Source organism: Apteryx mantelli, chromosome 1, assembly GCF_036417845.1.
Source record: "Apteryx mantelli isolate bAptMan1 chromosome 1, bAptMan1.hap1, whole genome shotgun sequence".
Taxonomy (NCBI): domain Eukaryota; kingdom Metazoa; phylum Chordata; class Aves; order Apterygiformes; family Apterygidae; genus Apteryx; species Apteryx mantelli.
The window spans coordinates 177,952,009-177,967,909 of NC_089978.1; the positions used below are offsets into that span (position 1 = coordinate 177,952,009).

The following is a 15,901-nucleotide window of genomic DNA, read 5'->3' on the forward strand; positions in this document are numbered from 1 at the left end:
AAGCCCTGTCAGATTCCCAGCTTTCTTCCCAACAGATCCATGATGCCAGGGAACAGAAATTTCATAGTCACTGCACTCATTTGCTACACATGGTGGTTGGGCTACTTGCAGTTGCAGACTTAAATCAGGTTGACCTTTGCAGTCAGCATATATAGACGTATTTTGTGTGTGTGTGTGTGTGTGTGTGTGTGTGTGTGTGTGTGTGTGTGTGTGTATATGGGTGTGCACACACACACATGAACTCAGCTGCACAAACAAATGTAAAGAGGAAAATAAAACGCTTACATGAGCTAAGAATTCTCTTAGCTGGCAAAAGTTCTTATAGAAACACCCAATTATCAAGAATGTAGCACCAAAACATTTGTCATACATTATATTTCTCATGGACTGTAAAAAGAGACAAGAAAGCAAATAAGGATGCAAATGCCAAAAGCAGAACTAGGACTGGGCAAATTCAGTGAAGAAAAGATATGGCCACAACCATCATAGCAGATCTCACTAACCTGCTAATTGGTAGAGGTTGGGAAAGGAAGAGGGAAGTTTCATTCTACCCTTCAGAAAGAGACAAAGAATTAAGAATCCACTGCTGGTCACTATGAGATACATAAATTTGGCAATATCAGTTCCACCTCAGTGCTGAATTTTAAAGAATCCTGTTAAGGTTGATTACTTTTACTATCCTTTTCCAAAAATTTGACATAAATTGCCTGAATTCACAACATAAGTCAGCACTGAAACCAAGATTGATACCCCAGAGCATATGGCTTTCATTCTCTTCCATGCCATATATTCCAAGAAACTTTAATCAAACTGGACCTTAACATCAGCATCGAGATGACTTCTGACCTTTCTTCATCTCCCTTCTTTCTCTTACCTCCTCCCCCTAAATACACACAAACAAGATGAATAGAATTTTTAGGTACTCCTCAAGGTAAGAAAAGCAAGGAAATGAGGAGGGCATGATGGAGGACTATTTCGTCATGCTGAAAGAATACATTTCTAGTCTAAGGTTATTAGAAGTAAGTGATTGTACAGTGCATAATTTGTCTTCCAAGAAACTCCTTTTCCATAGACAGGTATTATTAGAAGAAATGTGAACTCCGGTAAAACTCTACTCCATACATTTCTTACCATTGAGGTTAAAACCTTGGTTAGGGCCAATTTGGACTTGACCGTATCTTGCAAGAGTTACTTGTTTGCTCACATCATCCTCAAGAACTAGCGTTATAGACTCAATGCAGGCATGGTCAAAGTTCTAAGCAAAAATAAATTTTAACATCAAAAACAGGCAAAGACATTAATAATAGCATGGAAAGCAAAAACAAACAAACAAACAAACAAACAGGAAGAAAACAGTTGTACAAAAAGGAAATACCAGAGCTATCATCAGGTAAATCAGTTGTAAATTATTGCCCAAAGTATTAAACTGAATACCCAAAATTGAACATAGAACATCATAACATTCTGCATATGAAGCTAAAAGTGAGGGGAATGCATTTTAGCTGTTATGAGAGTCCAATAATAAGTGGACTGAGATCCCAAGTATTGATACTGGGTTCAAATGGCCATACTTGCATGGCCACTAGGGATTCTCCTCATTGCTGGGTTAGCCAATGTGTCAGCAAGAGTCTGAACACAGATATATCAAGCTGGTGGAACCAGAGCCCAAGCCCAGCAGTGCAACAGAAAAACTACTGCACACATGAAGGGGCTTCTCCTCCACCTTGAAACACAGGCATGATCCGTGACTACAGACAAAAGAATATAATTTCTCCAGAATTATATTAAAATAATTCACAAATATCTGACTATTAAAAAATGCTGAGGTGTAAACTAACTCAGAATCCTCATTTTAAAGGCAGAATACAGGCAGAATTTATAAACCTAAGTACAGGACAAAAAGTCATACATAACTTGCTTAAATCGAGCATTTGACACTCCCTGGACCCCTATGTTTTCACACACAAACTTTCCAAGGTACTTAGAGTTGTGCTGATGGCCATATTCAGAAGCATTCTTGTCTCTCAGTGGCACCTAATCAACTATATCATGCTTACAGCCATTTGAAATGCAGAAACAGGAGTCTCAATAGTCCTATGCATGAGGAGGAGGTGCCTAAACAAAAGCACAGGCACCAGCTTAAAATCTAGCTTTTGAAGAGACCTGAGAGACACTCCTGCAGCAGGTGAGATCCAGCAAGTCACTCCCTGTTGACCAGCTCGGGCATCCCAGCACTCAGCATGCAGGCTGCTGCAAATCACACACTCAGAAATTCTTCTCCTGAGCACCTAGGTGACTAATGGTATTAAATCTGGTCTTGGAAATGGGCACCTTTTATAAGCAACTCTTTTCATAAGGCCTGTTGTTGAATACTTATCAAAATGCTCTCCAACATATTAATATGTATGGTAGTTAGTCTCTTTAAACACTTTCTAAAATGTATTGTTCCAACAAATTAAATATGCTGTAACATATCAAATAAATATTTTAAGCTACCAAAAAAAAGTCTTTTGCCTAACTGGCAGTGTATTAAACCTGTTCAGTCCTGCCAGCAAGAACTTTTGTCAAGCCTAAGACACCTGTTCGTACTATAACCAAAGATGTATCTGCTTGTTTAATGTGCATAAGTAACTCTTTAGACTTAATCCCTGTAAAGATGCAATTAGTTTTACAAATGGCACTATTTATAATCAAAATAACATACAGCAATATAGACACCTATGCAAAGCTGTAAAACTGTTTCAGCTTATATTTTTCTTATTAAACATATCCTGCTAATTTACAGCAGCACCTATAAAAGATTGCCTGAAATACACATGCACCTGTTTGTCATGAATGTTCAATAAAAGTGCAACTCACCTGTCCACAAGGTGCTTTCTGTAAAGTGATTGTGAATTTGTTTTTCCCGGTGCCTTTTACCAAAATGTACTGGCAAATCCCAAGAAAGGTAAAATGACGACCATCAAATGTTGTGAAATGAGAGTTACCTGTGATGGAGCACTCAGCTTGAGAGAGAAAAAAGTTCAGTAATTGTAATATATAATTAAAAAAATAAAAAAGAATGTTCATTTGTGTAAGAATGTATTATTACTTTATAAATGATGGAAAAGAGATAAATAAGAAACTTTTCCCTTGTTTCTAAGCATATAATCCAGCCTAGTTTTAATCTATCTAGCTATTACGGCATTTGAAAATGAAATACGTTATATACACCTATTTCCACTGGATATCATCTCATTGCACATACACATGTGCAGCATCTTTTGGTTCTAATTAAATGAGATGCCCTTCAGTCATGATTTTTCTAGCATACATGAAAGATTTAAAGAACAACAAGAATTTTCTCTTTATTACAACTTTGACATTTCCTAGAATCTTTTCCTCATCTTCTTTTGGCATGATGAGTGAGAAAGAGAGAACAAGCTTCTTTGTCCTCCCTCCTATGTACTATGACACTACTTGTTACCACGGACATAAAGAGGGTAGGTTTAAGTAGGTGGGTTGTACTGAAATTTAGATGAGCAGATATGTGCTCCCTGTTCTCAGATACCTCTAAATTAATGTTTTGGTTTGGATCAGGAGCACACTGCTGAAGCAACTGTCCTGCATGTCCCCACTTACTGCACATTGTTCACATCACAGGGCAGTGCCAGAGCACATAAACTGGATTCTTTTGGCTATAACTACACCAGAAAATACTCTGCAGAAGCACATCTAAGCCACTCCCTCTATTAAGGGCATTTAGTCCCTAAGATCAGGCCAGACTAGTCAGAACTAACCCCACTGACACACACAAAACCCATATGGAGTGGTTCTCAGTGCTGACTGCTTTACTCTACAGATCCACTCCTGTTAAGCCTTGTTAATTACCTCACTCAGATGGAGTTCCTTAAGTGAAAATTTTTCTCTCTCTTTCACAGGTTTCACAGTATAATGTTTTCTAAGGTACAGAACTGCTAAGGGAGTTTCACTTCTTGACTACTTGATAAGCTTTTTTGCGTAACTCATTACACAGACATGGAATCTTTAAAGGTTTGGATTATTATCTAAACACTAACTGCTGTTTCACAAATATAGCACTCCAGTCATCAAAATGATGTTCTCTTATTATTATTTGCATTATAATTGCATCCAGAAGTCAGGAGATCCTTAAACCTGGCCCTCCACACAAGTGGTAGAAATAAGCTGCCTGTCCTGAAGAACAGAGAGTTTAAGTAGGGAATAGAAGGCAGAGGGTAGATGCAACACAACAAATTAGGGAAGCAAATGGGAAAACATATGATAATGGTCAGATGGTTAACAGCTTCACCCCAGCTAGCCAGCTTCTACTTTTGTTGTCCATCTGCCTAACCTTTATTCTTAAATTAGCATCCCAGACCCTTAGACCATATTTAATTCTGAGAGATAAGAATCATGAACATGCAGATACCTGGGCAATCATGATCTGTGCAGTTCCAAATGCCACCAATACAAATACTACAAAGAAAAAAATCACAAAATACAGAAATTCAGTGTTCTGATTTTTCGCAAAACAAAGGTCTTTGAGCTCATTCATGTCTTGAATTCACCCTTTCCCTGTATTTTAGCGCATAAACACACAGAACCCAGACTGTAAACATAGATACTAACTGTTCTTTAAAATACCAGCCTGACTATGATCTTAAACTAAACATGGGCAGCAGTCACAGAGAGAGGGAACACAGATATGAGGTTTTCACATACCAATTGCTACATTCTTGTTCAATTTTTGAGCCTACAGGGAAGGAAGTTCCATGATAAACACAAGGACAATTCGACACAGAGATACAAGTTCCATTGTCCATAATGAGACCTATTGAGAAGGAAGTTAACAAACGAGAACAAGGACAAGTTAATGTACTCCAGATCACTGCTGTTCCCCCATCTGACTCAAACATTCAAATCTGCCAGAGGGTGAGCTCACCAGTTTTAACTGGGGACCAGCAGAAAGAATCACCTAGTGTGTATGGAGAGTTCAGGGTGATAAATGGTTTTGAGAAGCTCTCTCAACACAGTTTTCACTCTGAATAGTTGCTCAATGCACAAAGCCTGCTTTAAATATGTAGAATTATACAGACTTGAAAATGGAAAGATGCTGAGATCACATAGTCTTTAGTCCTGTCAGAACAGGACTATATATAGTACAGACCCTAATTTTTATTGAGTACATGTCTCAGGAAGACAGTTTTCCTGTACATAAGATACATTATTTTTAAGTAAAACCTCAAAACATTTAGGAATAATTCAAATAAAATGGATTAAACCTATGCCATGTCTGCATTGCAGACAGCATTAATGATGGCTCCAGATTTTAACTGATTCATTCTGAGCGACATTTCATATTCCAGATAAATGTTTATAGCATGATAAAAGGAAGAATTACAGTAAAAATAACAAAAACTAAAACAGAAATGACAATATTCATTTTTTCTGGCCTTTAATTTTAAACATAGTCTACTTCGACAACTTTATTATGATGCTGGACATTAGCTTTGACCATGTTTTTTCACATAAAATTGACAGTACTTACCATCTGGACAGTAACAGCCATCTAAGCAGTGCAGATTGCTGCCAAGACAATCCTTTTCAAAGGTGCAGGTTGGCGGACAACAGCTGATACAATCACGGTGTACAAAGCTGTCTTCACACTTTTCAGCTGGAACAAATATATATTATATTGGACATCAGTGCAGCTTCTCTTGCCATATTGGAGAAGTTCTACCTCTACAAATAAACAGTTGTGCAAAACTTCTGGTACAGATAATCACTCAGATCAATTGCAATGAATTGTTTGGAGAAGTTGTAACTGATTAACTGCAGTGAATCTCACATCAGTATTTAAGCCTTCTTTATCAAATTCTTACATCATCCCTCCACTAGAAGTTACAGTTCCTGTGAAAGGGGAGGTAGAATAGGAACATGTGCTTATATCTCAGCCAGTTCAAAGTCTTGTGCATGAGGTGGAACTGCAATTGATATGGGTGATGACCAGAAGAAGCCGAGACTTGGGCCCAGGATCCACTATTCTAGTTCTGTTTATGGGGCCAGCGGAGGCTGAAAGGTCAGCTGGGAAGAGGAGTAACATCAAATCTCCACAGATGTTTGTTCTTGGTCTTAGAATGTGATCAACACACATGAAGTTTCACAGAATTTGCCAAAACATGAATTTTGCAGGGATCTAGATCAGATCACAGCAGAATTAAAATATTCCTCTAAGAAGTCATTGACTTTATTGTTAACAAGCAATAGTGAAGCTGGCTGATCTGTGTCAGGTTTGATTCCTACAGTTGTCATGGTGGAATTATTTGAAATTGATACTCGGAGTATTTCAAAGGTCATCCAGTATGCTTTAATAATACAAGAATCTTACTACAGGCAGGAAAGTCATCCCTCCAGTCATGCACAGGGGACCCAGCATGAGAGCATGCTCTAGCGTATTCTGTCACTGCTCTGCAATATGTTTCATCATCATCCACTCTGAAATGATAAAACAAGGGGGTAATCACTGAACTCAAATCCCGTCAACAAATCTCTGCCACAGGACACTGAACATGATACTTTGCACAGAGCTGACACTGCTTAATCAGAAAGGCACACTTAATGAAAATACTGTGAAAAAGGACCAGCTATATTGAATGTGCTGCTGTGCTTTTATCATTTGATACCACAAAAAGTTATTTCATTTTAATATTACCACAATGAACAAAAATAGTAATTTATCACAAAGAAGATAAATGCTGCTTATGAGAAACATGATCTTGTCACGAAGACAACCGACAGCTTAACAATCCTGCTGAACCCCAAGATCACTGTTGGTAGACTCCTGGCCTTGCAGTGAAGTGCTCAACACCAGAAGTATTATCTACTGAATATTATAGACATGCTCAGGGACTTCCAGTGTGACCTTGGACAAAATCATTCTGCACCTTAGTCTGTATCTACAAAAGAAGCTATACAGTGTCCTTTTGCCAGGATCAAGTAAAGAGATATTCATAAGTATTTAGGTGAACTGAAATATTTTACAAAGGTGAGTTGCATCAGATGAGATACCACCAGTTTCTTGTTACCATGGAAGTCCATCAACTCCCATCATTCACAGTAAAGGACTTGATGCCAAAATGAACTAGTCATAACATGGAATGTCTATTATAAGCATGACCATGACAGAACAGCTGAGTTTATCTGTCTTTCAGCACACAAGATCAAGCTTTCAAAATTAATAGTCTCAAGAATATGACTGTGTTTGTATTCTGCTTTCAACACATCTGTTATCAAACTGAACACCACTATACTCCTTTTTACAGTGATCATATTCTCTCCAGCTCTCCTTATCTAATCCAATTAAACAAGTCTTAATAGAAAGAATACTTGGCATATATTATGGCCCCACAAGAAACTTCCTAAACTGACACTAAGCCACTGGAAGAGAGGTCTCTTTTAGAAACAAAATAAGCCTAAATTAATGAGGTTCTGGGACACAGACACTTCCTTCAAGGTTTTCAACATTCACACAATTCACATCAACACACACATTCACATTGACAAAAATCAAATCCTGAGCACCATGACAGTGATTCAATGTCACATTCAGAAATTTGCTTTTCATTATTCTTCTTTTGCTAAAGAAAAGGCACAATAAGCTCCTGAGCTACAAACAGACAGAGGCAGCTCAGCTCTACCTCTCCTCTGAGAAAAATAAATGTACACATCATCAGCTTCAGTAAGAATACTTTGTACACTTGCCTACAAATACAAATTCTTCCAACTGGACTTGAGGGTAAAATCGAAAATTAAAAATTCATTAAAAATTCATAGGAAATGAAGTAACAAGTGTAATGGGTGCTACTGAATGATTCTTCCTTTCAGTCCTGTGATCCTTTCTGTATATTTTTTAATAAATTGATATTTTCAGAAAGCTGTAATAGTATCCAACATAATACCTGTTATTTATGACAATTACTTATTAATTATAAAGCCTTCACTAAAACCAGAAGTGATATATTGTTCAGTCATCTATTCAATTAACCTTTGGAGCACCAGTTTAACTTGAATGACCAACATTAACTGAACGGGAACCTAGAGCTAAGGGAAAAATAGCAGGTTGAATATAACCCCAGCAACTGGTGGTGCAGCTCCCACCAAAGCCAATGAGAGTTGAAATTTCTTTTGATATCTCTGAATTTACATAAATAAAGCAATATTGAAAAATTCTACTAATTTGAACCATAGTGGTTGCTAGGTTGTTAGGTTTTTGTCATAAAAACAGTCCAACTACATCACACAAGTGGTCCAGCTCCCCAAGTATCTTTGATATTTGCCCCTTATATCATGCCAGTCTCCATGTATTTTTTACTCAGGACCTCCTGATGTAGTTTTCTGTGATTAATAACTTTCTCTTTTGTCTTTAGTGACTCTCTACAAATTTCTCTTCCATGAAGTTGTCCAGACTCTCCTTGAATCCATATAAACTTTTATCAATCAAAATATCCTTTGGCAGGCTGGTTCTACGTCCTTTGGTTCCACAGGTAAATCACCCGTTGAGTGACGCCCCCACACCCCATTCACTTTGAACTTGTTTCCTACTAACCTCATTCAATGCCACCTAGTTCTTGTCTCAAAAGAGGGCGTGAGCATTCATTCCATGCAGCAAAAATAAATACACAAGAACTCCATTCTTACCTGCAAAGATCATTCATGCAGCTAGAAATATAAGAGTATGGATCTATGCTTTCATGACAGCTGAGAAAAGGAAACTGTAGGAATATTTGGCACTTGAAGAATATGTCCTGTGCATTAAGAATCAGGTAAATAACAGTTAGAAAACACATTCTGAACAAGCATAATTCTTTTTAGCTTTCTTTCCCTAATCTGGGGTCTTTTACATCCCCATTAAAACTTGAGAATCCCACAGCTGTTTCCTCTACTATTCTTCCCAGAATTTGTCCTCTCTGCCTAGACTGGCTTGAATGGATACACTGCTCCCAAACTGTCTAGGAGTAAAGAACATGAAATGACAAAAAAGCATTTCATGTTAATACAGGAGCTGAGCATATTACTTCTGCAGTATTTCATATTTCCAAAATAATGAGGTGTAAGGCACCAGGACTGGAAACTGAACTCAAGCTCAATGCAGCAGTGAAGAGTTCTGCCAGCAGACCTTGGCCAGTTGGCACATCCTATCTGAGTCTTTGTACTTTAAGCTAAACTTCTGAAGGTCCTTACCAACAATCCTGATCTGAATCTTCTCTTTCTCAAAGCCTCAATGCATATTTGATTCTTGTATTGTCACAATGCAATTAAGCTTAAAAAAAATAAATATATTACATGATTAACTTGCCTCAGTGGATTCTGCATCAGCTGAACAAGGACTGGAAAAATCTGAGGCAGTAGGTACACAAACTGTTTCATATGGGGTTTGCACAGTCCAGCTATTTGCAAATTCAGCAATGTCTTCTGTATATTCACCTACTGCATGAAAATATTGAAGAAGAGCCATGAAAGAAAATGTTGGCAACACAAACACAAAAGACTTCTCAGGAGTTTCTGGTAATTTTTAAGTGTATTCATTACTTCAGTTACAGATATATTCAGGCTTTCAGGGTGTAGAAAAAAGTGACTTTTCTTTTCTTCTTCTAATTTCAGGTAATATTCTACAGGTAATAAACTACTTTTCAGTGAAAAGATTAAAAAATGACATGTCAAGATGTTGGGGGGGCTTAAATGTAATCAGGGAAATTTCATAGCAAATATGCAAATAAGGACAAGTGTGATGCATTGTATACTTAAGAAAAAATACATTTCTTTAAAACAATTCAGGTCTTTCATCATGTTTCACAAAGGTCATTTAGCACTGCTATCTCCTTCCTTTTCCCCCAACTGCAGAAAAATCGTAGGACAAAAACAATGCTACACACTCAGTTCTCCTTAGAGTATGAGGATGGGAGAATGAATGAAAGAGATCTGAAGCATTGCACCATGATTTGAAGTCATGGCAAAAAGGTGAGGAAGATGCAAGAATGTATAATAAAGTTAGCAGTATGGAAAAAAACCCAGGATTTTCATATATTTGCACCAAGATTTAAATATCAATTTTCTTTAAGTTCTTAAGAATGGCAAAAAAAGGTGAATTTCTTCCTCCTTGAAGAACATTACAGTAATTGATATCTATGCTATCAACATGATCAGGAGATAGGATGTTGACACGATATCAGCTACAGTTTTTTGACAAAGCTGTATTATACAAAACATAATATAACTTTTTTCCAGCACACTGACACTCTGGAATGTGGAAAATTCCAAAGCCCAATAATCACATAATTGTATGTGGATCTTCACAAATACGCAAAGTTAATATCCTAGCCACCAATCTATTTGACCTAAGAGCTAGAGAGAATGAAAGCTTTTCTCCCTCTCTGACTGAAAATTTCTTTACACTAGAAATCCCCTTCCCAAACATAAAAAGTTGAGTTATGTTAAGAGATTCTTTTAGATCAAAACTGCACTTCTGCAAAAACACTAAAAACATTTTATTTTCTTTTGGACATGGCTTGAAAAAAGTTCTAAATCCTCAAAAAAATGCTGCAAAATAAAATCATTGTCCTTGAAATAGTTCTATACACAGATACAGCCTCACATACTAAAAGCAATACAAAAATTAAAAATGAAGATTAAGGAAATGGAAAAGGAGTTAGTTTTAAAACTATATTTTGAAATGGAGTATTAAGTGCCTCTCAACAACAACTTTATTTGGGGCAATGCATATACAGAGCATTCATAAATACTAATAGTGCAACATTCTTGTATTTTTCTACCTCTCTTACCGTATTTAGCAGTTTATTTTATCAGAAGGAAAAAATATGAATTCTTAGACCTACTTAACTCCTTAGTAGACTGGAATCTATAGCTAATATCCACATTTATTACAGTTCAGCCAGGAAGCCTGGTACAGACTAGTCCAAGGCTTTGTCCCAGTCCCAAGAACACAATGCTTACGGACTCTACAAGATTCAGCATAGACATAAGAGCTTCCCATACACTATTGGTTTAGCTGTGGGAGACAAATCATCATCCCAAATGATTTATGAGATTTGGGAACACTTATACAAATGTTGCAGCTTAAAAGTATTTTGATTTAGCAGTCTATTCTTGTGAAGATACCAGAACTTTTTGCTTCTTATTTGCAGAAACAGAGTCAAGGCACCATGTTATAAAAGTGCTTCAAGTTTAAAGTACTCTAGGTTGTACATTAGAAGAATGCTATCATTTCTGATGAAGAAAAATACTAGAAAAAATGAAGATGATGAAGAAATGTAGCTCTGGAAATGAAAAAAGGTAAGAGCTGTGTTACTACTAAGTCTTTTATAATAAATAGGACATTTAAAGATATTGAAATCATTATTTTTTAAGAGAGCATGCGAATTCATTATCTCCTCAAAACTCAATTTTTTCTCCATTATTTTAAATTAACAGCTTTAACTCATTATTTAACATACTATATACTGGTGCGCAGAAGTTAATGCCTGAAACAAGGAAGTACTGCTTTCATCATAGAAGAGATGAGAAAATTTTTAAAAAAATTTAAAGACCCCACAAAGATAGCTAGACTGCTTTGTGCATAACTCAGAAAGCCAAAAAGCACATGGCTATCCAAAGGGGGTGGGGGGAGGAATTACAGAGAGGTAACTTGTGTGACTTAAGAATATGCAAGGGCAAGGAACTAGATTCTCTCAGCAATTAATGGTAACAGTAGAATTAGTCCTGTTATCTTTATTTTCAGAGACTGAGAAAAACTTCCCTCAAGTTCCAAAGGTGGTTCTTTTTTTGCCACATCAGTTGTGAGTTGAAAACAAGGGCAGAAAGCTTGAAGAAATAAAAACAATAAATAGATAATTACAATGGCCCCTATAAAATATTCCCTATATAAAACTAGAAAGCCTATGTAATACTCTACCAGATTAGCAAATCATCTCTTCCTTCATTGCAACAAAATCACAACATGGGGCAAATCCTCATCCTACAGGGCAGTAGGAAGCCCAGGCTACAACTCAGGAACAAAGAGATACAAGGAGCTTCCTTGAAACAGCTTTGATTAATACTTTAATATTTTTATGATGATCATGTAAACAAATGACTCAAGATTATGCTTTTTCCAAATATTAATATTTTGGCTCTTCTCTCCTTCTCTCCCCCACCCTTAAACATAGAGAAAACCACAATTATTTGTTTATTTATTTATTTGAAGGCACTTTCATCAACTAAGATAAACATATCCCAAGTGCTTTGCTGAGCAAGAAGACTTTTAAGCATACACATAAATATTTTCTTGAACTGAGACCTTTTTCCTTAACATCTTTAACAGTGATGAAGAATAGAGCAGATATTCTATTTTCTATAACAGAGTAGAAAATAGAATATTTCTTTTTACAGTAATATATTTAAAGTAAATCTGGAAGCTGTTTTCACAAGGTAAGGGTGTATTTCTAAGCTATTTACTTACTATTTTGTAGTATCAGGTCATCAAATTTATTGCCATTAAAATTTCCACAGAGGCCACAAGGATTCCCCTTATGATCTTCTGTCAGCTTAATATAAATACCAGAGTTTCCATCCCAAGCAAGTGAAAAACCAAAGGTAGTTTTCACCAGAATGTAGTCAGCCAATCTCTCAAGGAAAACATTTCCAACTGTCTGAGGCAACGCTAATCTGGAAAAATAAACAACCTACTTCAAAGATCACAGATGTGATGAGGTCTGTGCTAGAAAAATACCACTTCAAAAAAATCACCTTCTAACTCATTAAACCCTTTTTCCAGGTGTATAGCCATTTTCATTCAATTCTTTGTCATGTTTTTACTATCCTTTCTTGTGTTTTTTTTTTCCAGTGATTGAAAGTGAACACTTTTCTGTTGTATACATCTAACAGTTGTAACGATTATTAGCCTAAAATACTGTATCTCCATTTCAATCCCCAGAATGGGTTCGTTGAGGAATATGTGACTTCACTAGTGCTGTGACACTGCAGTCAGAGCTCCTGGTGCGGTGAACCCCTCTGGGAACAGAGCACTTGTTGGGTTAGGTTTGTGCAAACGGAAGAACCTGCAGTACAGAAAATACTCTTGACCACAGTATTGCATATCTTCCTCCTTTAGCCAAAGACTGCTGGACAACAACATTGCAGCATGATCTAATTATCATTTTCCCAAGCTGCTGCTGTTGGGATGAATAGCAGTGTCACTATAGCCATCAATCTCGGATGCTAATGGCTACAGCATTACTACATCAAAGGAACACAGCAGGAAAAGCAGGAGGACCTTAACAAGTCTTTGAAGTTTTCTGTATTTGATCAACCATCACTTTTTCATTTGGAACAAAAAATGGGTAGAGTTCAGGGTTGATGTACCCTGAACTTTTTTTGCCCCAGATCGTGACATATAGGGGACTTAAGATCTTTGAATAAATCAGTCTAGATTTGGCTATAAGAGGAATATGTCTTACATTAAATATAGCTACACACCAAGCACAAATAAAGACTGCCATGTTCAAAATGGTATCAGGATGCACTAGGGATTAACTAGAATTGTCTGATGTGGACCTTATCTATACTAAGTAGAGATGTTTAATTGTTAGATTTCAACTTCTCAGCTGTAACAAGTTTTATGCAGAAGGTGTATGGCATCCCAGTTCAGGTCAGCAGCAGCATTACACATGCTTGCACCAGAACTCTGTTAGCCCCAATATAGAACACCCAGGAATCAACAAAAATATATCAAATTATTTTCTCTAGCTGGTATAAAAAGCATTAATTTCCCAAACTCCATACTATTTTTCTGCAATAACATGTTAAAAAACTCTATTAGAACACTTACCTAATTCCTTCCTTTCTTACTTCATGTCCTGAAATTATTATTTCTTCTTGATTTGAAAAAAATAAGCTGATTGACCTCAGACAAGAATATACTGAACCATAACAGTGAGGACTGTTATGAACCTTCGAGAGGAAAAATATATACACAGTAACAATAAATGTTTGTTCTTAATAATTTCATTCAATTTTTCATTTATAATTATACACACCAATCACTGAAGATTCCAAAGACCTTCACTAATAAACACAAACACAAGTTTCACTCAGCAGAAGACAGAGAGATTGGCAGTATGCGACTTCCATGACTACCTACTACCAGGGAGAGATGTTGAACAGATCTCAGATGCATACTTTCAGAAATGAAAGCTAGGAAACTCCTATCTCACTAACAGCAGCATATCTGCAATTTTATGGCAATGAAGTAGATCTCTTGAACAAAAAAAAGTGTAATCAGACCTTGGAACGGGCATGCTAAGCCAGGACTCCTCCTTTTTGTATTTTGGCAAAAAGAATGCTACCCTTAAAGTCAGGCTGCTTCTCCCAGCCCGCAGCACAGCACAGCACCAGCAAGGCAGTGAGGGAATGTCCTGTCACCAGAGACCATACAGCTTTTGCTGGCCAGGGCATGCTCTCAGGACATGAAAGCTGTAGGTTCAAATTTACTTTGACTGAAAATAAAAAATTAGGTCTCCCACTTTCTGTGCATAAGCTCTGACTAATAGACTATTACACAATTTTGAATTAAAAACACAGTAGACTGAGTTTGAGAATTTGGCAAGATTCTTGGCTCTCTATTGTCCAGCTTGTAATGTTTCTTCTTACGTTAGTGAAATTACATTAGATGTTTGCAGTTGACTGCAGTGCTTCGTCATTACCCATGACTTTTCTGAATAAACATTTTCAGTTGTTAACAAAGCATAACATCTTTTCCAGCAATTGAATGACAATTTCTCTCTTAAGGTAAGTGGAATCCACTGAAAAAACAATTCTAGATTTATATATGACCTTGGGTTTTGCTATAGCATTTTCTGAAAACTTGTAAAAGACCATAGTTGCACACAGAATCCAATGAATTAAAATAAAATGATGGAAGGCAGATGTAACAGCATCTGTCCATAAACCGAGTGAGTAGAAATGGCAGTTGTATCAGATTAACCCTCACTAGATGCTATTTTTGGGGGTGAGGAGATCACGTGTTTATAAATAAAAAAAATAGTCTTCAGAGCAGAATCAGAATCTAGATCTCCTTTTGCCCTTGTGAGCAGTGACCACCAGTGTCTAGAATTAGGACCCCTCTTGATCCCTCTTCTCCTGCCCAGTCAACGCTGAATCCTGGCCACTGTGTAAAAAGTATCATAATTAGCTAATGTCCTCTCCCCACAGTAACCAACAGCCTGGTAATTAGGGCATCTTCCTACAAAAAAGGTATAGATTTGAACTCTCACTGATCCCAAAGTCATTTACCATGGATATACAGCAATTTGAGGAAATTATTAAAAAGAATGCCTGTCATCCATAGGTCAAGATGAAGGCTTTTGAGCTGTTAATCTTCTCAGCATAACACAGAAGAAATCCAAAATTAGAACCCAAATTCCCAGAAGGGACAGAGTTTTCCGCTGGCCAGCTGAAGTAGCTCCCCATCTAGCATGTTGACAATGGTGAAGAGTGGGCTAGTACGCTCGGGTGCCAAACTATCAGGCCTGTGACTGCTGCTTGCACTTTACTCAAGAACTCACTTATTTCTACAATCTGACAACTAAAATTTATTGTGTTTCCAAGGTCTGCTTTAGGACCCTTTTTTCCTACGCAGGATTTCCCAGAAAGGAGAGATCAGAGATCCTTTTTAGGATAGAGGGAGTAAGAAATACTATTTTTATTATACTGACTCTGTTGATTAATTATCGTTTCATCAGTGTTTTGAGTTACTGCACATACGCTTAGACATCTTCCAGCAGCACATTTTTAAATCCAAGTAAATAAAGCAACATTTTAATCCATTTATTGTCTCTATACTTATTTT

At 36.9% G+C, this 15,901-nt stretch overlaps 1 protein-coding gene across 1 annotated transcript in view; it reads right to left on the minus strand.

Moving 5' to 3' along the window:
- Positions 1-15,901, minus strand: part of OTOGL (otogelin like) — a 96,867-nt gene that overhangs the window by 73,819 nt on the left and 7,147 nt on the right. Inside the window, exons 7-16 of the mRNA XM_067289926.1 lie at positions 13,883-14,004; positions 12,515-12,720; positions 9,356-9,486; positions 8,698-8,804; positions 6,389-6,495; positions 5,549-5,674; positions 4,723-4,831; positions 4,430-4,476; positions 2,860-3,005; positions 1,132-1,255 (exon numbers count right to left, since the gene is read on the minus strand). Of these exons, the coding sequence (XP_067146027.1) occupies positions 1,132-1,255; positions 2,860-3,005; positions 4,430-4,476; positions 4,723-4,831; positions 5,549-5,674; positions 6,389-6,495; positions 8,698-8,804; positions 9,356-9,486; positions 12,515-12,720; positions 13,883-14,004 (1,225 nt within the window). The remainder of the gene's footprint in view (positions 1-1,131; positions 1,256-2,859; positions 3,006-4,429; positions 4,477-4,722; positions 4,832-5,548; positions 5,675-6,388; positions 6,496-8,697; positions 8,805-9,355; positions 9,487-12,514; positions 12,721-13,882; positions 14,005-15,901) is intronic.